Source organism: Pimephales promelas, chromosome 16, assembly GCF_988280905.1.
Source record: "Pimephales promelas chromosome 16, fPimPro1.hap1.1, whole genome shotgun sequence".
Taxonomy (NCBI): domain Eukaryota; kingdom Metazoa; phylum Chordata; class Actinopteri; order Cypriniformes; family Leuciscidae; genus Pimephales; species Pimephales promelas.
Window position 1 is genome coordinate 23,232,981 of NC_142784.1, and position 26,601 is coordinate 23,259,581.

Here is a 26,601-nt window from a genome sequence, read left to right on the forward strand (position 1 = left end):
GAAGGGTCATCCGTCAGTCACCATTTCTTCGAATACAGTGGGTTTGATTTAAACCTTAAGTCATTCATTTCCATGGACATCTCTGTTTCTGCAGAGTGCGCTGACATGAGAGGCAGGGTGGATATTTGATGGTGAATGAATGGGACATGACAAATGATGAATACCCGAAGGACACAGATGGACAAGAGAAAGAATGAACAACACATTTGTATTTACAGTGCAGCACAGTCAAACAGCATGAAATTAATTCAATGTCAACATCAAAAACAGTGTGGACATCTTAGGTTTAATGAGCAGTTGTTATTGACAAATAATCAGCAGAGTGTAATGGAGTATTTGAGTTGCCTATTTGAGTCTGTGAAAGTGTGTACAGTACAGTGGTAAAGAGAGTGCAGAGACAACATGTACTGCTATGAAGCACTATGTTTTCTTTGTATAAAATGCATATGTCAGAATGCAGCTGTATTGATCTATACTAGACGGTATCTGCTGCTTGACAGATGCAGGCAATTCTATAAGTGCCATTCAGGAAAGAGTAGAGCAGAATATATAATTATGGTACATGTTATTTTGTCTCTAATGGAGGGCTCACCAAACGAAGTGATATATATATATATATATATATATTTTTTTTCTCTCTAACTGTTCATCAATGAATCCTGCAAAAAAGCTCCCCCACACTTCATTAAAGGAGCGCTTGTTAGCTTAGCTTCCAAACAAGATGGCGGATAGTGGGTCCCACACCCTGGAATAATAATGAGCAAATGTTTGTAGTCAATACAGATTTTAATCAAATATGACTTCCTGCTAATCGTGACACAAAATGACGATTTTTACGTCATGATAAGCTGGAAGTAAAACACTTAAATCCTTATTTCTCCCATCTCAGGGGAAAATAAGGGAATAAACCATGATGACCATTAATATGACTTGGTTTCTAAAGATACAAAGCTTTATGCAAATGGGTGAAGCGACCCTTTAAGTAGCACAACCATTTTCTACTACTAATAATAAGAAGAAAGCATTCTTGAGCACAAATTCAGCACGTTAAAATGATTTCTTAAGGATCATGTAACACTGAAGACTAGAGTCAAAGAAGCTTTGCCACCGCCGATTTTAAATTGTAATAATATTTCAGAGTTTCACTGTTTTTGACTAAACTTTTGATCCAAAAAACAAAAACAAAACACACACAATACAAGAAGTGAAATAAAAGCCTCATTAGAATAGAAACCATATGGTACTCACAATCGGCCTGAGAACATATGAGACACGACGTGCTGCTGTTAAAGAACGTTAGCAGTCCGGCTACAGCCATGCTGATGTCTGTGTTAGTGGGCCTGAGGTCCAGCGTGGTAAAGCGAGGAAACTGCACCTTCAGTATGTCTTCCGGAGCCACTTTCACGTACGGCACCTGCATAGAGACGCAGAACAGGACAGAAAAAAAAAAAAAATCAGCCCTGCAGGACCCCTCTTGTTAGGCGGATACCGCAGGTAAATTGAATGAAAGAAAATTGCACGAGGGCGTTTTGTTTACTGCACTGTGATGCGGGTCTCAAGAGTGGCTGAGCAACAGAATCACCACATTCTCATCAGACTAATTAGATCCACTTTACGCCTAAAACTAATACAAACTCATTTGAATAATTTCAAAAGAATAATTTCTACTCTCTGAAGGCATGTAAATTAACAATAAAAATCAACTGTATTTTTATGAACCCCAGCGATAATTGAGGAAAAGTTTCTCTGCATATAAATGCCAAGTGAGATGTTTATTCAAGTTTATTCACGCCGAGGGCATGTGTGCATTGACCTTTGACATCCCGAACAGTCTTTGAACAAAAATAGCACACAACGCAAAACGTCTCAATATCCATAGAGAGCTCAGCGTTGGCTTGCTCTCTAATTTGATGTGTTCCGATGTGCGGACGCGTCGGGCTCGGGAAAAGTGGGTTTTGGGCTCGGTGGGGCTTGAAGGGGATCCAAGAGGACGCAGGCGGGCTGTGTAAAGGGCCTCTTCATCACAGCAGATTGCCTGTCTGCGGCGGGCCGTGTCACCATGCATCGTACTTGCACGGCCCTGTATCCCCAATTGGTTTTCCATCGCTTTCCATCAGGGCATAATGGAGTCCCCGCCAGTGTGGATGGATGGTGCGCACAGGCTCTCCGACACTCGAGGGACAACTGGGATTCTTGGAGATGGAGGGTTCGGAGAGAGGCCGGTAATGGGCTCGCTGCAGTGGGGAGACATGTACAAGTCTCCGACCTTCTCTATCTTTCTCAGAGAAAATTCTTTCCTTTATTCCCCATGCTGGCTTCCAGACAACATCCAATCTGTCCAAAGCCCCTGTGTTAACTTGTAAATAGCGGCTACAATCTGACTTCCTCTGTGCATGAGCTCATATTCCAAAATGAATTCAACAGAGTGACATCTGGCTCAGCGAGAAAAGACAAACAACATTTATAGATAGTACAAACAGACACATTTGGATTTTTCTAGATTATCTGCAGTGAGATTTGATTCATGGTTCAAATGGAGCTTCAAGTAGAGCTTCTGGGTAATATTAAAATCTTTTCACAAAGGTTAAATGAGCTTCCATATCATACAGAACACATGCAGACTCCAGAAAACCTTAGGATTTTATGCCAAGGCTCTTCATAGTTAGAGTGGGACGTATGTAAAAAAAAAAAGAAGAAGATGAAGTTACATGGGTTTACATTGAGGAACCAGTCATCATTATCTTGAATACCTGTAGAAAAGCACTGTAAAAAGAATTGAATATCAGAGTGGTTATGTGAAAAGGAGAAATCCTGAATCAGTGAGTTGAACTTAAAGAACATGAAGAAATCATTCAGACTGGTGTTTTGAATAAGATTATTGTTGGAAAAAAATCCTCCTTTTTGTTTTTGACTTAATAAATAAAGTCCTACCGGTCTGGAATAACAATAGGGTGAGTAAATGATGGCACTATTTTATGTTTTGTGTGAACTATCCTTTTAAGACTCACATTTGGACAGATGTCAGAATCTATTGTCTCATTGCATGCTCAAATATACATAGTGAATATCCATGATGCATGGACAGGAAATGAAGGATAACGGTGAAAGTGGTTTGAAAGCCATTTTTCTTGTGGTTACAGCACACTGCATATGTATCATTTCCAGGGCGTAAACAGAAACTCTTGCCCTGGTGGAGCCAATCAGGGCTTCAGCATTGGAATTGTGGGCCAGGGGGAAAGTTGTGTGCATGAGGGTAATATCTGTCTGTTCATGCGCTGTCTGCTCCTGCAGGTTGACAGAGTGGCTGTCAGGCCTACAGATGTACTGCTGACAGGCTTTTAATGAGGGGCCTGCTGCAGGCCAAAAGCAGCTCACTGAAGTCAGGCAAACAGCCATGCAACACTGCAGTAGACGTACATGTGCCCAACATTTCATTTAAACCAGAGGGAACCTGCTGACCTGGTGCAAATGAATATTGAGGCACTTAACAGATGCTACATTTTGGACATTTGTAATGTGGTATAATGGTTTTGTAATAAATATCTTGTGAATTATACTGTAACTGTTTTGTCTGACAATTTCAGTTTATTAAATTAGTATGCTAGTAAACAGTCTTTGAGCAAATTGAGCTCTTTGTCAGTATTTAGCAAAATGGACATTCCCAAAATGTTTAAGTTAAAGTAACCAATCATTTTTGTGAAGTAATCTTAATCAGGATAACAAAATAACAAAAGCTGAATAACAAAAGCTGTTGCAACATCACGAACGTTACTTAAAATGTTCCTTGCTTATTTAAATAATCAATTTAAACCTCATAGGGAAATGTGTTGCTTTCACAAAGTGCCGTTTGCGAAGTCGTTTGGCACAAATACGGTTTTCTCACTTAACCATGAAATTGTGCAGATTGTTGTGATGCTGTGCTGAAAAAAATGAGAGGGGAATGCTAAATAAAACTCCCACCTTGGCTTTTTTTACCATCCTGTATGAAAGTTTGACCTGGTTTTACTGTCTACGGCCATCCAACGTTTTTCTAGCTGTAGCTCGGAATTAAAAAAACATCTATAAGGGTGGACGGTCTCAGGGGGGAACTCAGGGAATTTAATGCCATATGGCGAGGTAAAGTATAATGAGATCTTACATCTGTTCCCTTATGTGCCAGAGGAACAAAATCATGTTTAATAAAAGATCACAGAACTTTTACTAGGGCCACAGTGTCAAATGATACAGCTGGACACACTGCTGTACAGTAAAGTCGGCCATATTTGTCTGTTGTCACACTCAAGATTGGCAACGAGTGACAAAACTATGCTAGGTTGCCTCACAGGCTGGTGGGGGCGGACGCAAGCAGAAAGCAGTGCCATTACTCAAAGACATGGAGATCAGCCATATGGGGATGGCAGAGTGGCTTGAGGGGTACTGTGAATGATCGTGACATTGCACACCTCTCTAATGTGGTGCAATGGACCATGGGAAGTCAGCTGCTTTGGGAAAAACACACACACACACAGGCACTAAGTGGAGTAATCATGTTTTGAAGGCTATGTAAGCGTCAAGAGTCTCTGGTGGGGAGAGCAAACGAAAGAAAAGGCCACTGAGGCCTTTAGAGAAAGCTCAGCATTGACCACAATCTCATTGATCACCATGCTTGAGAAAAAAAAAAAACACACTTCCTCAATCTCTGTTTCAAAAGCATTGCTGCTGGTTCCGCAGAGCAGAAATCATCTAAAAGTTCTTAACGTTTTAAAGCGTTGGATGCCCTTTTAGACTGCCCTGTAGCTACCAGCGGTGCAGGTGGAAAGGTAAAGCCGTGGTGAATGAAGATAAATTGAACAAGTCATCTTTGGTGAATTTCAAATATCACCTAACAGATGGAGCCTGCAATTGTGGGATAAAGTTAAAATAAAAAAGATAACTATAAGATAAAGTTAAATAAGAAACATAATTAATAAGAAAGCTATAATTATGAGTCACAATAGTGAGATATAAAGTCACAGAAATGAGAAAAATTTGCATTTGCAACAGATATAAAGTCATGATACTTCTAAGTTAAAAAAAGTGATATATAAAGAAGCAATTATAGGAAAGCCAGAAATGTAAGTGAGAGATAAAAAGTCAACTAAAGGGATCATGAACAGAATTTTCTTTTTTAAACAGTATAATGTTTTTTTTAGTCCTGCTTTTAATGTTAGCAAGATTTTTTTTCAAAAACATTTTTAATTAGAGGGTTTTAATCAGGGTTTTTACAGGTTTCATGAAGGTACATTTAAGACTTTTTAAAGACCCTTTAAGACCATAATAAAGGAAAATCAAGAAATAAATTGAAGGGAAAACAATATAACAATGTTTTTTAAATGTCAATGTTTAGGGAGAAACACAATGGATTGTATTAGCAACACTTCTGAGTTTGTAAATACCACTTTCAACAGTGTGATGAAATGTGATGTTCTTCTTCTTCAGTATTTTTGTCTTGTTGTCCAGTGCAAATGTCAAAATATTATTTAAATCAAGATGCATTTACTGGAGATACAAAATGAGGTTTTATTAACAAAGTTTGGGAGGACCACTTTCAGATCATTAACACGAGTAGAGAGCACTCAACAATCAATGATACAAGGTCTATAAATATTCAGCAGTCTCACCATAATTCATTGACAGTTTAGCAGCATCCCTCCACCATCCCTGCTCCACACTTCTAGTCCTAACCATTTACATACCATTTACATCCGAACTCCGAGCTCGGAGATCTCCCCCCAGACACAGCACGCCAAATGTGCATTTAACTTTACTCCCTCTAATAGTATGTAAGTGTGAACTCGTGAAATGGCATTTATATGAATTTTGTCAGGATCACTATCGTCAAACACGATTGACAATTAGCATACATTTTGGATTGGTGGTTTGGTTCCGTTCTGGGCAAGAACTCCCTGTGCATCCAAGCAGCCTAGCATGGATAAGAGCAGCAATGTTTTTTTTTTACCCTTAGGGTTAACAGAACAGAATGTATGCAGATATTATTAATTCAAGATTTTAAAGTACAACATTATTCAAGAATTTAATCGGATTCAAGGGGAATCAGAAAGCCAAATCCTGACTGATGAGAGCAGGAGCTGTGGATGGAGGAGTGTATTGGCTCCTGAGAAATGCGATAGATGTTGATAAATCTGAAGGAGCTTATATATGTATACAGTGATCAGCCAGAACTGATGCTGATGCAGAACTGATGCTGATGTTTCTTAATCAAAATTAAAGGTAGGGTAGGGAATTTTTTTCATAAGCATTTTTTGTTATATGGTTGACGAACAACAACCAACCTTTACAGTTCCTCCTGAACCAAAACAACAAGCTTATGGTGGATTCACACAATTTCATAATTGTAATTTATTGATAGCAACCTGTGAGCTACCCAGAGCTAATAAAAGCTATTTTCAGACTAATGAGGAAGTTTTGAGTTCTGAATTCTTCTGTAATACGAAGATTAATTCTATAATCTTCTGTAATCTGTCACTTCGAGTGAATACAGTATAGTACGGTGATCTTTATGCCAAAAGATTCATGACCCTTTTAAGAGTTAAATACACTGCAATTCAGAGATTTAGTCACAATTGGAAAATATAAAGTCGAGAGAAATAAATTTACAATTGAGAAAAAGAAAATCACAAATACAAGCAAAATTCACAGTTGCAAACTGTGAAGAGTCAGAAGAGAGGCTTCCACAAATTAGAGCACATTGTGTACACTTAAATATTTAGCAGGGATATGTGCTGTAATAACACACAACAAAATGCATGACTCGTTAAGAGAGCGCTCATGGCTGCCCAAGGATTTGTTTGCAGACTTGATGAAACCCATGAATAATTCCACACTGCGGTGCCGATGGGCTCAGCTGGGGCGGAAAAGACTGATACATTCACACCCCCACAAAAGACAGCACTGCACCATGGATGACCACAGAAACAAAGCCTGGATACAATGGAATACTGGTCGAGTGTCCTTTGCACATTAATCATATTAGAAACAAAAGGATGAATTGAATTTGAAAAGGCTTTGAAAGAAGCCAGGAGGGGTCTTGAGTGGCATAGTGCCACTGCGCACATCCGTTTAGCAAAGGAATAAAGAGAACTCAGGTTGGTTGGTGTAATTTCAGTTGCGCTGGTGTCCCTCGGTGTGACAGATCAATTGCACAGCAAAGGAGAGGTGAGCAGAGGTGCCGCCGACAGCTGTGTTACCCTAATTATCATCAGAAGAATGAGGACGCAGCACCTGTGTTTTGTTTGCATGACGAAAGAAGAGCGATACAGGCATACTGTGACACAATCATCCACTTTCACAAGGCCCTCACTTCTGAAAATGTCACCTCCTCCCCCTTTGTGACAGTACCAGAAGGACTTTTTAGCCTTTTACAAAACAACTCGCTGCTGGTGCCAATCTGGAACCCTTCCGTGCATTTCCACAATCGGTTGGGGCCGTTATAATGTCCACGCCGATGAAAGAAGAGCAACTCAAAAGTAAACTGCACAAAAGTATATATAGTCAACACAGTTACACAGGTAAAATGTAAACTTTTTGCCAGTTAGTTCTTTACAGTACATATAAATTACAAAGTCTAAATGTCATTCCATTACATACTACATGTACGTAATATCCAACCAAGTGGCAAACAAATTAGGTTAGATTTTCAACACTGTCAGACAAGTGTGCAAAAAAACTTTGTACATTTTTTTAGACCTAAAAGGTACACGTGTCACATTTTCAATGTGTTTAGTTCAATTTTGTGATCTTGTTTCCCCCTGTCTTTTGTGATTTTGGTTTAGTCCTGTTAGTGTTTCCCAGTCTGTTTAATTAGTAATTCCAATCACCTGTGTTCTGTTAATTATCCCATTAGTCCCAGTTCATTATAGGCCCTGTTTACACGAGAACGCTCGCGGGTGAAAACGTACAAATATTTTATCGGATGTGCCTTTCGTTTAGACGGCGACGGCGTTTTTGGGGCTTAAAAACGCAAAAAAGTGAAACCACCCTCCAGAGTGGAAATCTTTAAAACGTTCCACCGCCGCGTTCCCGTGTAAATGGTAAAAACGCAAAGGTCTGCTTGACAGTGAAGGTTGTACACAGGCGCGCAGGCTTGGTGTTGTTGTAGTATGCACTCTTAGCTGCCTGGAGTGCATACTACAGTGAATTTCATAGACTTTTGCGTCACTATCTGCACGCGGATTTCACACCCAAAACGCTTGTCTAAACGCAGAATAAAAAGTGATAACGCAACGCCACTTTTTTCGTTTTCTCTTCAGAATCATTTCCGTGTAAACATAGCCTAAGTCCTGTGTTTTCCCTCAGTGTTTGTTGGTTGTCGTCAATGTATGGTTGTGTGTTTTGAAGTCTTGGAGTGTTTTCACTTTGTTCCTGAAAGTTGAGTTTTGTAAATAAAGCATCTACTTTGAGATTCCTTTTGTCCTCGTCTTCAGCATACTGCACAAACCTGACAACATTGTAGAAGCTTAAGGGTACATTAGGGTACATATTACTACCCGAAGGTACTATTATTGACTGTCTAGGCATGGATAAGTTACAAAGTTTACCTTTTAAAGGTTCTAGCCCAATGACATGCTGCATTTTTCCTAACTAGTGTGACTAATGCTGCATTTGTGTGCTTTTGGAAATTTCATACTTCCTACTTCTGAAACGTTTGGTTGTAGGAAAGAATAAGAATCATGGACGACACATTCTTGGCTTTTACTTGGGGAAATCTTATTAAAGTCTAAACGTATTGTAGATATTTCATTTTGAATAAAATGTAGCATCCCATTTGTTGACAGACATAAACACTCACCGCGCCATTTAGATAGTCAGCTTTTTCATTCATTTCATTTATTCATTTAGCTGACGCTTTTATCTAAAGCGACTTACAATTGCTATATATATATATATATATATATATATATATATATGTCAGAGACCGCACGCCTCTGGAGCAACTAGGGTTAAGTATCTTGCTCAGGGACACATTGGTGTCTCACAGTGGATTCGAACCCAGGTCTCTCACACCAAAGACATGACGTCTTATCCACTACGCCATCACCACCCCCTACGCTTGCTGACTATTCTGGAATTTACATCAAATTTACGTCAAATGCATTCTGTGTATCACTGTGTATAAATCTATTTTCACAAGACATGGCGATGTACTGTTGTGGAAAATACTAATAAAGAATACCAAACACAGCAGCAATTGTTCTCCACTTCACCATCTTTAAAGTTTATGGTCCGCCCAACTCAGTTTCCCAATAGTAGACATGACTTAAGAGGGTATTTTACGACTAAGCAACTCGTATTTAAGATATCTTCAGTAGCACGTAAAGGCAACATAATATCACGTTTCGGAGACATTTTCAGTTACTTTTAATTTTGTTCCAAGGGCATTTTTAAGGAATATAAGAAGTCTTTCTTTCAAGTTCACTCAAGTTGCGTTCTGATTCACAGGTCCCTGTGCAGTGTGCACTGCTCCCTACACACTGAGCAGGTCTAAAGAAAAAAAAATGATTAGGGATTTTGAGAAGGATGAATTGCATGCAGCAGTAATGTGTGGAATATGTGTAAATACACAGGGAATGTATAAATATCATTTAAATTACCATATTACATATTTAAATAATATAACTTGCCATTCTCAAAACACCTAAACTGAGTCATACATTTCTGAAGTAAACATGATTTAGTTATACTGAAAGTCCAATTAACTTACGTGACCTATGGTAATAATAATAACTATTCTGTAACAAATCTCATCTCATGCATTTTATGTCCGCAAACAAGGAACCACACTTGACATGAATTAAACTAAAAAAAATAATGATTTATATACTAAATAACAAATCCTTTCCACCACATTAGTCATAATTCAAGTACTCAAGTAAATTTCCCTCTACTTCATGTGAAGTGATATATCGATGTACACTTGTCCCCTACACTGTTTATGGTGGCACTTCGTTTGATATTTTCTTATCTAACACACAAATACTTTTGAGGTCACTGTTTATGAATTGATTGCTATGAATTTTATTCATTTTAATCTGACTACTCCATCAAGAGCAGCTCACAATTCTTTAAAGAAGCCGTATCAAATTACTTTGGATGTTAAAGTAGTCATAAAACCCATAAGACTCAGATTTAAGTTTCATATATCACTGAGCACAGCCACAAGAATCAGCAGCATTTTGATGGAAAGAAGGGTATTTGACAGCAATTCTGGAGTGCTTTGTCAAACATATCGCCTGTTCTCCTGTCAGTGCTCATCTGTCCATAGAGCACAACATTAGCGCTTAGCACTTAACGCTGAGGGATCAGCAGTGCTGTAGTTATACATCATTTAAGCCAATGAGGTCTGAAGAGATATGCCATTAAGAGTCTCGCCGCCTTATACAGTCCAGTAATGTTTTCATTGCTTAATCACCACGACTGACCTCTCACCCCTCTTCCGTCGGATTCATCAGCCAGGAATCACAGCCAACCAGAAGCGAGGACTGATTCGGGTGTTTTACATTTACATACGTTCACGTTCTCGACAGATGCTTACTTACTCAAGCTTACAATACGGTACACAAATCCCGGTAATGGCAAGTTACTGACACAAATCACAACACTGGCTATTCTCCAACACGCTGAAAGGAAATGTGGGAATATGCAGTGTACATGTATGTACATGGGGGAAGGGAAAAGAGAAGGAGAGCGAGGTAAGGGATGTCCGGAGAAAAACAGCACTTGCAGAGTGACTGCTGTAAATGAAGCCTCCTGGTGGGCTGAAGCTTTGATAGCTAGCAAAATTACAGCATTCAGGATCAAACACAGCATGCTAGGTCCACTTTCATACGCTGGCAAGCCTGGAACAAAGTTTAGCCCAAAAATAGCCTGCCAAAAAAAACATCTAGCTACAAATAAACAGAGCTTCCAGGTAGAGTCTCCTGGCTTAATCTCACACCAGTGATCCTGTGTGGCTCCCTGTTGTGGACCGCTGCTTATACTTCATTATTCATGCTTGACCAAGTGGAGTAATCCTAATTTAATATGTAATCAATCAGTGATAACCTGAGAGACTGCAGCAAACCAAGATGACCACTTACCATAATTTGATTATACAGTGGGGTCCAAAAATCTGAAACCACTAGTGAAAGCACTTCTATTTTTACTTTTGGCCAACAGCTGATGATCCGGGGCAGATTGTAGCTTAAAATGTAAAAATGTGAACTCATACTGTGTGCAAAGAAAGTCTCTTGTGTTGAATTCAGGGCTGTCGAAGTTAACGCAACAATAACACATTAAGAGTTCAAAAATAGTGACGTTAAAGCAGGCTATATGAATCACCCCTGAATCAATTATTCATTTGAAGGTTAATTGATCTAATTTTGTGTCTCTGGAAAATAGTGTCTATTAGTTAATGATGGGAGAAGCTTATTTACGGTTACATTTTATATGTATATATGAATAAACTTGCCATGAATATAGATGTTTATGTAAATCAATTTTGCTGAAACCATAATGTAAAATTGTAACTTAGTAAAAATACAAAAAAAATATTCTGTTATGTAAAGAAACATGACATTTGTCACACAAATACAAAAGCATTATGTAACAGCTTTTGTTATAAATTAGCAAAAAACTGTTCAATAATTCTCTCAAGTAATATCACATAACAACATTTCTTGTTTTAAATTTGTCCATATACACACCTTTGTTTATGAAACCTAGATTTCTGTATAAGGGGCAAAAGCAAATGGGGGAAAAAACTATTTCTGAAAAACTACACAAATACTACAGATTAAATAATGATGAATAAAAATCAGCATCACTACTGTGGCACGGAGTGAAACAATCTGACTTGAATTTCAACACGTGAATAGAATTTTTTCATATTAATGTATTCAGCAGGCTCCACAGGAGGTTCTGCCTGTTGTGCTCTGGGGTTTAAGTTGGACCTTTCTCCCTCACCTCGTTCCCCTACACGTGTCATTCAGGTTTAACTGCCTCAGCCTTAAGCACAGCTGTGCTGCTACTGTAGTGGCTCCTGAAGCTTTCATCTGCCACACTCTCTGTACAACAAACACATCATTCATATTTATGAGAAATTAGAGGAAAACCTCTTCTCCGCTCACCTTTTTTTTTGGGCCAACAAGTACATATTTTTCTCTAGTGACTGACTTGAATAACTATGTAATTTTGTAGCAGAATCTCAAGATCCCTGGGGAAACATATGGACTAGTCAACAACTCTTGTTTGCCAAAAGATTCCTGTACTTGACTAACAAGAAGCAAAATCACTTGGCTGTTCTCATTATCGTTTTTTACAACCATCACTTGATGTTGGATTAAATAAGTTCTGTGTGAAGGGAAAGTGACAGCATGCTGTGAACAAACATTTATAAGTAATAATGATAGAAGGAAAAAGCCACACTCCAGACCCTCAAAGAAGATTTGTCTTTTCTTTCTAAGTCAGACGGGAAACTCCATCATTGCATTACATGAGTGGAAGAGCATCTTGAGCAGTCGTGATGATGAAACGAGTACAGGTTCATCATGTACTTTCTTTCTATCTTCAGCCTGAACTGTCAGTCTCAGAGCAGCTTTGTGGAAATACAGATAATACAAAACGAATGATATATATATTACCCTCACATATTACAAACATGCAAGCTTGCAATCAAGCGCAAACACACTGGGAGAAATGAATATGTTCTACGTGTGTCTGCACACAGAGCAAGTAAATTAAATTGTACAAGAGTGAATCTCTTGAAAGCTATGAAGAATGTCAATTGAGAATGTATTATTAATAATAATAATAATAATAATCATTTATTTATATATACTTTTTTAATGCTAACATATAAAACTGTATTACTGTATTTACTTATTCACGCAGAGAGGTCACTACCGTGGACAGCTATTAAAAAAGCATTCTTAAATTTGCACGGGTTTTGATGGCATAGTTGGACATCAATGTCTACATTGGACCCTGGTGCATCATTATATACATTGCAACCAGCTGTTGTGTGTCGATTTGATATATATATATATATATATATATATATAAAATCGAGCATTAAGCAATATGTAATGAGTCATATCACAGTTACATTTTCCAAGTTTTAATTTTAGAATTGCGATAAAAATCTGATTAATCATCTTCATGGACACCAATGATTTCCCTCATGTGTTAATATTTTCCCTTATAATGTATGATTTGCAAAAATAAAAACTGCTGCATCTGTGTTGATGTTGGGAGAAACAAAGTGTACGCGCGTTGTGCACTCGCTACATTATGGCCAAGCATGCGCGCTTAAAATAGCATTATGAACAACGCACAATGCGCCACTGACTTTAGACCAGTTTTTTTTTCTGGTCAGTGGTGGAATTGTTTTCTGGAACTGCAAAATATCACCAGGGAATGTTTGCACCGAAACACACTCCTTTTTGCGCCGACCCATCCAGGGAGCGCAAGTTCATTTCCTAGTTTACCGACGTGCGTCTGTGGAGGGAAAAACCGGCTTTGCGCGGGTGCAAAATAGGAATGATACATGCATCAGTGTAAAAAGTAATCTGCGCCGGGTGCAAGATAGGGCCCTATATCTGTTTGATTATTGTATTATGTTTAATACAGTATCTCTTCAGTTTAAACCATAAACACATTTGAAAATCTTTTTGAAAAATGTGTAAAAAAAAAAAAAAAAAATTAATAATAATTTTCCCAAATCTTGTTTTTTCATGCCCTAAGAGCAATACAAAAAAAAAAAAAAAAAAACACAAAGGAAAAAAATCCTGACGGAGGTTTTTATAATTCATGTACAGTATGAAAGGGTTAACTGTAATTCTATTAATATGAATGTAATTGTCATTTTTACCCAAAATAAAAAGTAATCATAGTAGGTCTCAAACGTTTTTGTGAAAAATTATTTAAATATATCCATATCATATATGAAGAGTTCAGATGCAAAAGCCTCTAAATGCCATTTGAAATTTTCTTCTAAAATGACCATTTTTATCAAGCTTGTATATTTAAGTTCAGTAATTCCACTTAAATGACAATTAATAGGTAATCTTCATTGCCATTTAAGTGAAATTACTGAACTTAAATATACAAGCTTGATAAAAATGATTATTTTAGAAGAAAATTTCAAATGGCATTTAGAGGCTTTTGCATCTGAACTCTTCATATACATAAACCAAAATAAACCAGCATAAACCAGAATACTCCGAAAGCATGGTGTATTATGATGACCTCCATGAAAATATTGATATAATGCAAAAAAAATTTAATGGTCCTTGAAATATCGTTCACAGACACCTGGTAACCCTGTTTTCAACTACATTTGAAATTGTCCCTTCAAACATCCTGAAGAAGCATACAAACTACAAACTACTTCCTGTTTTGCACTTACTCACTGACTATCACACAAACACACCCCTCCGCCCTTAGACCATTAGAGATAGACATACCATTTTTAAAAATACAATAACAGGAATGACTTTTCCCCATTCACAAGGACAGAGAGTATCTGACCCCCAATTTCATCATCTCAAATCAGCTACAACCTCCGCAGCGCTAACCAAACCATGACCTGCATCACACAGAGACAAGACAAATAACATCTCCTGAAAACAAATAAAATGTCAGCATTATAAATATTCATCAAGGTGTATTATAGCTGATGTAAAAGTTTAAACTTTCATTACACAAGGCCTCATCTATGACCTAAGGAGTCATTTATAAGATGTGACTATGAATATTTATGCTCGTTGCTCACTTTGGAAGGCGAGTTGCCACTGATTATGAATTATGAAGACATTAAGGAGTGATGCTTAGTCAGTTGAGTACGCACAGTAAACTTGTTTCAAGCTGCATTATTCATCACCTGTGTGATAGTAATATATTCCTCTGACTGCTTCTTTAGAAGAAAATCTAAATATAAAATCAGCCCCAGCACTAGACTGTTTAGAATCGAGGGTTTGTGACAACATTATCCACTAATATATACATTACAGTATATACATATGACAACTGGAATTAAGATTTGCAGTTTGCAGTTTCAAGTAACTGAAGATAAATATTCCACTTCACCCAGCTTCCTTTTTGTTCTCTGTGTTCAAACGTTTCCCTTTACTGTCTGATGGAGTGAGAAATTGCTCCAAACAATTGATCAATATAAATTCTTTGTTAATCCACGTTATTTAATTCTTCCCTTAGTAATTGACTTTGTCTGTTCGCATCCCCCTTCAAGTTTGACTTCAGAACAGTGGGATTGTTGAGCACGATGTGTCAATAATCATTTCCGTATTTATTAATTAGAGCAGCACATTGTAGTCACAGCATAACATTCACTGTTTGGTCACTGTGTTCATCTGCTGTGGTTGGGGATCATTTTTAGAGCGTGTTGCTCTGGGGCTCGTTCTTCGTACGTTGCTAAGATGATATCATCGTGCTAATCATGATTCGGCTAATTGGGTTCTTCGAACACACCTGTTGTTTATGATTAGTATCGCTGGATTGAGTTATCTGAGATAACTGCGCGTTCTCGCGTTGGTTTAAAAGGGTACATGTATCGATAGCAGAACCGGTGATCAGCAGCGCTGCTATTGGCTGTTCAGCATGGCCAAAGAACACGCCCAGTTTTTCTCCCAAGCAGAGCAAGCGCTTTTAATGCAAGGTTATGCCGAATTTCAGTCTTTAATTAAAACGCCAGGGAACACCTCAAAGTGTGCAAAAGCCAGGAGAGAGTGCTGGCAAAACTAGAAGACAAATTAAATGCGTTTGTGGTGACCATGTTAGATGTTTTAATAACTTATTATTATTTTATTTTTATTTTCATAATTTCATAATTACTTTGTTCATTGTAATGTCGAGTCACCGCACTATAATAATGGACATGGTCAAAGTGAAGTACAAAAATATTCTACTTAATGGTAATTTTAGGCCTTATAGGCCTACTAGTCTCTTTTAAAAAGGCACTGTTAAATAAATGATTGTCTGTTTATAAAAGCAACCAGGAAAAAGGCTGAGAAAAAAATAATAATGATGCTCCTGACCCTGGCAGAAGAGCTGACCCTTGGGTTGAATGTGAATTGCCCTGTTGTGAAGGGCATCCCTGGGTTCAGCTCTTCCAGACACACATCAGGGACCAGCAGCAGCAACACCTTCATCACTGGGAAATGAGATTTAAATTATCTTTGTACACTATGAAATAATTTGTTGCTGCATTAAATGAAGTAGACCTATAATCCAAATTGGCTGGTTTAGTCATTTCAGCTGTTAAATCTTGAGTAATGATAAATTGCTTTGTCTTTTGAAAGTAAAAACTGATAAACTTATGTTAATGTAAAAATATTTTGCCATGAGTTATCAATCACATTGCACTGGAGAGTGAAGAAAACTTCTCAGATGACTGTCCTTTGGAGGAAGAACTTTAATTTAATTGATGGCTTTAATTGATTTCTACTTGTGCCTATGCCTGTTATTTCTGAGAGGAGTCCACATGTACAGAAAGGCCTACAGAAGAGTCTGCACACAGCAGTGATACAGGGGTGGGCAGTGTAGAGACAACTTTTGCTTTTTATTTGTTGCATGAGGCATGTGTGACACAAACGACACAGGGTTAAATTCGTCCCCTATATGAGTCTTCAACAGAAAATAGAGTATTTTGAAAAAACTAAAATCAGGGGGAGAAACAGAACTTGACTAAGAAAAAATTGCACTAGAAATAGAATTGCTTCAAAATAAACTTCAGAGTAAAATCACACAGAGTACTATTGCTGACCTTGCATAATATCTTTTAAAAAGATGACTGAATAACTGGCTTTTCTTTACAAAGAACAATTGAAATAAAACTCTAAGCAAATAGAGTTTTGCAAATTTGTCTTGTCTTTTATTTTAGGCTTAATGAAACTTTTTTTTTTTTTCTGATGTTGGCAGTGTTGTGTAATATGGCACATGCAATGTCACAGGCCCTGTCAGGTGCAACCCTCAGGCTTTTTAGACCCTGAAATCTTCCCTTTAGTTGGCCAAAGCTCATGTCATTGTGGCAAAAAAAAACAAAAACTAAGAGCACTACTTTGTGAATGGCACGACAGAAAGCTTATCAAGTTCTCCGCATCTCCAGTAGTGTAAAGGAAACCACTCGCAAATAATTTTAGGGCAATGCAAACATTTTGTACTGTTGTTGTAGCCCGACATCGAATCAAACATTAATGTGCATTTCCAACAAAATAATAATGTATTTAAACGACACCCTCACGACGATCGTTTCACGAGAAAACAAAAATAATTCTCAGAAATTAGGCTACACACTATCGCGCTGCGCTGAAGGACTTCCCGTATCAGCCGCGATCTATCCTGTTTACATGAAATAAGCCTGCTCGCGAGCAGGTTCAAGCTGACGGACCTGTTGCTATGACAGCAAGTCCAGGATGAGCGTCGAAGAACCAAACGATCCAAGATCATGCCAAATCGCCAACAATCAAATCCAGCTAACTGAGTTAGCGACGTACGAAGAACGAGCCCCTGGTCATTACAGTAATGATATGAATGATTGCTTAATAATATGATCTGGACTTAGGTTGCACTGATGACAAAAGAGAGCCAATGCCAGCACTCACCTCTTTCTCACCGCAGATATTACTGATGATGGAGTTGGATGCCGGGCTGGCAGAGGGGCCCAGGACCGCCACAACCCCCTTGGACATGATCTGGCACACTGTCAATAGGCAAGAGAAAGACCAACTGTCATTTATTACAGACAGAGAGCAGAAGGAAAGCCAGATGCAAGATGTTCTGCAGCCCTATTTTCAATCAAGGATGGAAGTCTATAATACCCAGAGTACAACGAGTCATACCCATTTGTCTCAATGCCAGTCGTCTGGCTGGCGCAGATGATGTTTAATTGGCACTCACTATAGTATAATGATATAATTGCAGTTTATAAGTGGCTTGCAAACAGTTGTATTCCATAAGAATATACGCCTACTTCAGAATGACCTTCAATAGAGAAATATGTTTTTTGGGGTCCAGATGGTGCAGTTACTGCATCTACCAGCAGGGGCTAATGGGCCATGCTAATCAGCCAAAACCTGACCCTTTGGTATTCTTTCAATCTGTTCTAAAATTACTAGCAAAACTCAAATAATTCCCTTTTAAGGGAGCTTCTTAAAGAGCTCACTATAATCAAAATCTAGCCTATCTGGAGCTTAGCACTCTTATTAATCTGCTCTTTTTCAGTCTCTCACACAAAATTACATTGTATTATTACCTGACCTTTGAGTGAAGTGTGTCCTGAAATTATATTTGCGATTAGGTGCAGAAGGAGGAGTGAGAGATAGATTTGTTTCTGACTCTCCAGCACACGTACAGGGCATCGGTCTGAACTCTAAGAGAGTGTCATTTCACATGGGTTTATAATCTCTTTCTGTTTTAATTATGATGGTGTGGGTAGTTTATAAGCTAGATATTGGTGCTCTGACCACTTAAGCAGGTCATGCAGGGGGGGGGGGGGGGGAACAATGTTATTACAAAACACCTGCAGACGCAGAGATTTCTTGAACTCATCCCATTGTAACCAGTTCAAATGAAGAAACCACTGGAAACCTCTGCTACTCGCCCCCCGAAATAAATGGCAAGCACATCTCTGCACTGCCCTAAATGGTGATGAGCTGCATTTTTAGGCTCACTACACACTGCTACAGAGTACATTAGTGTCAATTCTGCAGGTCAACTGTTCTCAGTTTGGAAATCAAATGTAGCTGGATAGATGCCCTCATGAATTCATGACGACCTTGCTGTGTAGATCCATTGTTATCCCTCTAAATAGGGGGTTCAATTGTTTGTAATAATGAATTACACTTAATCTCACGATTTATTGTCATTAATATGATTTCGTGACACATAATATAAAATAAACATTCCAAAAGGGCCTTTTGCAATGATGCCATAAAAGAACCTTTCAGTGAACTTTGTTTTTTCATCTTAGTGTGAATAGCATTTTAATAATAGTTTTTTTTTTCTTCCCCACAAAAAAAAATAACCTTTTATGTATTGGAAATGATGTTTAAGATTCTTAATAGAACCATAGGTGGCGAGAAAAGTTTTTTTTTTTAATTTTTTTTTTATAATGTACTGTATATCTAATCAAAATGTACTGCATCCAGCTTTAATTTGTTAACAAACATGTATTCATTACTTTAATGAGCTCATTGTTCTGCCATAAATTACTACATTGTTTTCTTCCTCGTATTGCACAAGTCATCTTTTCTCGAGATATTGAAGCCAAAAATTATCCTTAATTTTGCATTCTTTGTCAACGCAGTGCAGCAGCTGACAGACCTAGTGCAGGCTCATTGGTTGCTCTGCGGCAACTGCAGCAGCCTACCACTGAACCTGGCGTGACGTCACAGTAACCAGACAGTTTCTGGTCTCATTGACTTCCATAGTAGGAAAAAGATATACTATGGAAGTCAATGAGACCAGAAACTGTCTGGTTATTGATATTCTTCTAAATATCAGAAAATTGGCTGAATGGATTTGAAAACGGTAAAACTCAACTATTTAACTCTGGGGGAGTGGCAAAATGAGCCTATTTCCAAAAAAAGTGGAGTATCCCTTTAATATTAGTCAGGGGGGTCAGGTAATTCACAGTTATAACTGACTAGAGTAGAATCTTTTGGCATGACCCTCCTGCACGGCTGGTCTGGAAAAGGACAATGAATCCATTGTGGATTGAGTAGGCACCATATATTGTGGCTGGTTTTAATATGTCTCTGTTCACTTCAGATCACACATATTAGTATGCAGACCACACACAATGTGGGATGTGGGAAGATGCAGGCTTCAGCAATTTCAGAGTATAGTAGGGCAGGTAGCGGCTTTGTGACATTTCTCCCTTCCTGGGAGTGTCACTGATCCGTTTCTAGTTCAATCCTGCATTCTGCAAGCTATTACAATGCTGAATTAGCAGGTTGGTGCAACCTAAGAGAGAGAGAGACAGCTGTTCATATCTATCAGGAGGGGTGTTTTAATGGTGCGAACTCATACGTCTATGCAGGGAAACCAGAAGTGGCTCTTCTTCCTGCCTCAACAGCTCTGATTGTTTAATTTACAGCTTGTCTTCTCCTGACTTTAGTGCCGTATACTTTCATTGACAACAATGAACCTCATTCAAGTTTAATATCCCTCTGTGAGTGAGCAACTCTATTTTGTTCTCGCCAACCATATTTAATTCAAGATTCAAAAGGGAAACATTATTAAATTTAGGGCCTCAGTGTAAGAAAAGCACACAGAGATTGACTGGCAGCTGTTAAAGAAATACTCTTTTGAAACCCGCTGATTGACGGTTTCAATTTTAAAGGCAGAGCGAAGTTCAAAAGTCTGAGCCGAGATTCGAAATGGAATTTAAACCAGAAAATATAACAGACAGACAGAGTTATGATTTAGTAAAATTTAAAACAAAATGCTGTTTTATAATGAAAAAAGTATGTTTGAGATTCGGCACAATTTCTAGGTCACTAATCAAATAAGATACTTTTTGACTTTGATCATGTGACCATCTCAAATCAAGGTGGATCATATAATGCTCAGGTTTTACAAAAACATGAGGGGTTCATGCAGCTTGCATGCTGCAGTCATTAAAGCAAAAGGAAATTCAGGATAAATTGTCACCTAAATTGTTATGTTGATAATTTATCAAATTATCAAAAATGTAAAACCAAAATAAATGTTGTTATGATAAAAATTAAAATGACATAAAAATTAAGCATATTTCAGATTCTGCTTTCAAATTTCAATGTCACTAATCAAGTAAGTTGTCAAATAAGCAAACAATTCAGACTGATAAAGATCAAAATGAACAACAATTCATGTTGGAGTTTAATAGTGTAAATAAAATATGCCTGACAAAACTGTCTTCTAATGTGTTAATTTGTTTATGGAGTATTTGCTGGCCTTTGATAGTGACCTCCCCGTAACCAAGGGAGAAAAATGCTCTAATAAATGCCTGCATAGCTATTGACTCAGAAAAATCATCACAGGTTCATTTAATTGCCATCACATAATGATGCCTTCAAAAAACAAAAACAAAAAAAACATCATCTACCAACCAAGTACAAATGGAGAGATGAAACTGATAGACATGCTAATTTATTACGGATGTATCATAGGCACTTACAAGGCAATGATGGATTAAAAAAAAGATTTTTCTTTATAAGATATAAAAGAAAACAATACACCAGAGATGTGCTCACAAGTAAAGACAAAACAAAGTTTTGTTGCTTTAGTAAGAACAGTAAGTTCAGTGCATGATTTTTGTTGGAGGAATGCACTCCAGTCGCGAGGACACAATTATTTCACAATTTGCCTCAACCTGAGAATCATTATAATACCTGCAACCTCTGAATAAAACCCCCACAGTTAAGGGATCATTATTCACGTTGTGAAGCTAAAGGACAGCTGTGAAAGTCAAAGCCAAAGAGCATTGAAAAAATGTTCAAACTAAAGTAAAACAAATGCATGGAATAAGAAAATGCTGCATCACAGTTCCTAGTATATTTATATTGTGCACGTGAATTCAGTTGGTTAAAGGGATAGTTCACCCAATATTGAAAATTCTGTCATAATTTGCTCACCCTCATGAGAATTGAAACCTGAGGGACTTTCTTTCTTCGATGGAACAAAAAAGAAGATAATGACCACATCATATAAACACACATGGACAAGAACCCGATTAAGAAAATTCTCCATAAGAATTTAGAAGATGTTGTTTTAACATAGCTTTGAACATGGTTTGGTTTGAAATGTGCTGGCGACAGAGATGCATTCGGAAGCGCATATTCAAAAGTGTTGGGTACAAATTTGTCAGACCTCAGCTTGGGTCAGGGTCAGCTTGAGAAAAGGCTCTATCACCTTTATGTTTATATTTTGTCCTGGTTGTACAAAGTAGCTGTTGACTTTCTGATCAAGGATCTAGCGGGGATATAAAATGCCACCAAACCGGACAAATACACAGGAGCCAAATTGTGCAAGACCTTAAAAACAAGTATGAGAATCTTATAAAGAATTTTAAAACTTACTGGCAACACTTTAATGCAGCTAAAACTGGAGTCGCAGATTCATATTTCTTTGCTGACTTTATCGTCTTCGCTGCAGCATTTTGGATTTTCTGTAGATGCATAAGATGCCATACCCCCCTATTTCCCACTTTTCATACTTTATTCTGGGTTGGTAATTAATTCTGGGCTGCAAGGTTGTGCGATTTGACACTGTACACTTGTAAACCTGGGTTAATATTCTTATTTGCATATTTATGGTTAACAGCATTGATCGGACAAATACAGCATGCAACCTGTTTTATAGACCATTTTGCAAGATGTAAACAACACTGGTCCAGAAGCACTTCCTGTTTCAGTTTTTTAACACTACATAAAAGCTGGGATAAAATACAAGCAACAGATCATGTAAAACTGAATCAAAAAGTTAAACAGCATCTTTAAGATGTTTTCTTTACATGTGAAATAAAGAAAACAGTTACAAACTGAAACAGGAAGTGTTTCTGGACAAGTGTTGTTTACATCTTGCAAAATGGTCCATAACTGCCTGTTCATCTGTAGAAATGCAAGGGTGCAAACTTTTGTCTCAAAAAAGCAATATTTAATATATTATTTAATTGAATATATACTGTAAAAAAAACAATTTATATATATATATATATATATAACTAAAACTAAATAAAATTAAACTATTCAATAAAATATATTAAAATACTATACATTTCTTTAGATGTAATGTATGAAAATTACACAATGTAAAACTACTGAGCGCACCTCTGAAATCTTATAATATATATGAATACTCACTAGTTTCTCCTGTCTCGTATTCACTGTCTCGGAGCAGCTCAAAGATGTCCACCTCCAGTTTGCCTGTGGTGGAGCGGTTGCTGGAACGGTTGATGCTTTCTTTCGCCAGAGTGATGGCCAATCGCTCCCCGCGGCTACACTCCATTGGGTCATCAAGAATGGCAGCTGGGAAATAGTTCAAGGAGACAGAGAAAGACCCAGAAAGTGAGAAAAGCAGATAGTCTGACAATCATAACTGTGACAAAAGAGATTAAGAAATCCTGAAGGAGCAACAAAAATCATTCAACACAATGCGGAATCATGGGAATCTAGAAACAAGAGTGTTTGGGTCGTCTTGTGCACAAATTAAAAGCGCATTCTTCACTTACAGTAGACGAGGTTAATGCTGTTCTTTGACAGGTTTTAATGTGCTTTTGGGTAAAAAGCAATTAAATTACAATTTACAGGGGTCCAATTTAAGCTAATGCACTCTTCACGGAGAAAACATAGATTTTTGTCTTTCCCACAAACTCACAGGAGCCATTAAAATTTATATATTGTAAGTACGCCCACTTTCGTGAAGACATATCATGTTCAACCTGCTTTGAATTTGACTAGTTCATGGTGAGTTGACTTAAAGCTTAGCAACAATATATATCACAGCCAGAATCTGAAGCTCAGATATTAAAATCTACCTGTATGTAAAGCAAATACCATTTACATTTTTATCACCGTAATATTTGACGCAAGTAAAGCCTAATGATGTCTGACACCGGTTCAATAACAGAAGTACTGCTTTTTATACAAAAACGCAGAAAGAAAGCTTAATGCAAGCACTTAACATCACATCAACACAGCTCTAGGTGAGTGTCTGTCCCCTTTGATGAATGTCACCCTATTTTGAAACTATCCTTGTAATATTTCTGTTACCTGTCAGGCTGGCATATCGGAATGGTTTATTTTGGCACCATTCTGTAAGCCAACACATAATTAGCTCTTCTGAGACTCTTCTGATTTTGTGACATGATTGAACTGTGCAAGATTTTTTTAATGCCAGTTGTCAAACCCTGACAAAAACAGTATGCTAGAAGAGATCATGCTAAATATTCCAGTGGAAGTAAGCACAAACCTCTTATTCTTTGACTGTACAATCATACAGAAAACAAAAACAAATTGCATAATGCATAAATTAAAATTCTGTGATTCAGAATGCTTTAATGATCGAGTTCAAACAAGACTGAATCAGCCATGAGAGTCTTCCTATTAAAAAAAGGACATTATAAATAACAATCCACTTAAGACTGCCATAAATATCGAGATGTTTGTTTAGAGATGGTAAATGGAGATCCGCGGTATGTTGTAAATGAGATTAAACGTATTCGCTTGCGGCAAAGCAGTGATGGCAGTTAAGACACACACTGCAATTTTAATGTGCTTTTGGGTAAAAAGCAATTAAATTACAATTTACAGGGGTCCAATTTAAGCTAATGCATTCTTCGCGGAGAAAACATAGATTTTTGTCTACTCACAGGAGCCTTTTAAATATATATATATATATATTTATCAATTAATGCACTGTTACCTTAGGGGCAAAGCCACATTCCTTACAGAGGTTTTCCCATCCGTAATACCTGTCATGATGAATGTCCATGGGAAATGCATTACTACAGCATACATTCATTTGCATTAAAATAGTCATCCTCTAAAAAAATGATTGCAAAGAAAATATGGTAATTTCAGTACTGGCTGCCCATACAGAAGACTGTCCATCTCCAACACTAAGTTAAATCATCTTCCCCAACGCCCTCTTCTCTATCGCAGCCAATAGCAAAAGGCTGTTTCCCACAGCACAATTGGAGAAAGCTCAAACTGGGCAATTCTCCCAGCATTTACCCCTAAATCTCACAACAAAGAGCGCCAAATGGAAACACTGGCCCCACACAGAGCCCTGGGGTTCTGTTCTTGTCCCCAATCCGCGCTCACAAATGTAGATGTCAAAGCAAGAAACTGGAATTGCCAGAGCTAAATGGAATCCTAGCGCAGGGTAAAAATATCAGAGAGGGAGATCTGTGGCAGGGCAATGACATTTTAAAGGCACTGCGGTATGAGACTCGGAGAAGTGTGGAGGTCCGCTGCAGCCGAGGTTCTATTCAATCTTCCAGTCTTGGCTCAGCTGCTGAACCTTTTAGAGGAATCGATGGTGAGCAGTAGCGCGTGCCGGGGCATGAAACACATTGTGTAATGTATATGGATACCAGGGCTGATGGTTATGACATGACCAGCACTGACCTTGCCTTAGTACATCTTGATACTATACAGAAATGCATGTGCAGCAATGTGAGTTTAAAAATTCAATTGTATGTGCAAATGTATATTTTTTCTATTACCTTTTTGGAGGTAAGTAAAGACAGACAGAAAATTAAACAAAAAAATAGGGCAATCTGACGTTGCAGGTCAGACTCGAACCTGTTTTTCCAATATGAGCACCACAACTCTGAAATAGCAGAAGCTTTTGGGCTTTTGGGCCTTTGACATAGGTAAGTGAAGATAGACAGTAAACTGCAGAGTAAAAAGATCATGAAATCAAAAACCTCAGCTAAATGACATACGCTTCTGGACTTTTATTTGAAAGTAAATGAAACGAGACAAGAAATTGCAACGTTAAAAATTGGAAAACTAGATATGACTGTATATGGTCGATTCAAACCTGTAGCCACGAAAAGCACCCCAGTTTCTAAAAGACAGAAACTTTTGTGTGTTTTGACCTTTATTTGACAGGTAAATGAAGCAAGACAGAAAATGGAGATTGGACAATTGCATATAGCGCAAATTGGATTCAAACATCACATAAACACTAAAGCTCTTAAATACCATTAGCTTCCAGGCTTTTATTTTGTAGGTAAATCACGCGAGACTATTTGATTTGACGCAGGTCAGATTATTGTGTACTCCGTCTCTTACAGTTAGATTCTCTTACACTATATTTCTTCTACCTACCTATTAACCTGTGTAGCTCACAAACCACTACGTATCCTTCAGGCTATAGAAACACTAAAACAAACCATTAGATGTTACAATTCATGGGAGGTTTATAGTATGTCCCAAAGGCCTGTTCAACACTACATTGCCACCATAATAAAACTACTAAACTCTCAAAATCACCTTGTGCTGCTGCTCTAACGGGACCATTGGCTAACAGTAGGGTAAACAAACCAGCCATGGAGGATGGAGGTACTCTGAGGAGAGAGGAACTCATCATGGGTTGCCCACTGTTCAAGAGCCTATTAAATAAGCACCATCACACACTTAATCAACCAGAGTGTCTGAATGCAGATAAAATGGACTATTGCATCAACTTTAAGCACACTAACTGCCATTTAATATGCTTTTCCCTTTAAAACACTAGATCCAAATGAGGCTTGAAGTGCATCAAAGCGGCAGTCTGTATTGAGACATTTATACAGCTATTATACAAGACTAATTAACATTAAATAAACTGTCAACATTAATTCAATTAAAGAGCATACTCATTAACTTTTACCAAACATAAAAACGTTTGATGTTGTACACAATGTGACTATAGGATGTATTGCTAGTATATGCTGGAAAATGGAGATTGTGCATGGTTTCTGTTCCTCTCAATTCCGATTTCGTTTAACGCCTACGGTGGCCAATGTAGTCCAAGACTAACTTGGCTTCCAGTTCGACCTCGTCCATGAGTGTTAACTCAAACGTAAACGCGAAAGGT

The 26,601-nt window shown here is 37.8% G+C and overlaps 1 protein-coding gene across 1 annotated transcript in view; it reads right to left on the reverse strand.

Moving 5' to 3' along the window:
• grik4 (glutamate receptor, ionotropic, kainate 4) overlaps positions 1-26,601 on the reverse strand; it is a 353,328-nt gene that overhangs the window by 109,557 nt on the left and 217,170 nt on the right. Inside the window, exons 4-6 of the mRNA XM_039670727.2 lie at positions 22,875-23,039; positions 17,634-17,731; positions 1,249-1,414 (exon numbers count right to left, since the gene is read on the reverse strand). Of these exons, the coding sequence (XP_039526661.1) occupies positions 1,249-1,414; positions 17,634-17,731; positions 22,875-23,039 (429 nt within the window). The remainder of the gene's footprint in view (positions 1-1,248; positions 1,415-17,633; positions 17,732-22,874; positions 23,040-26,601) is intronic.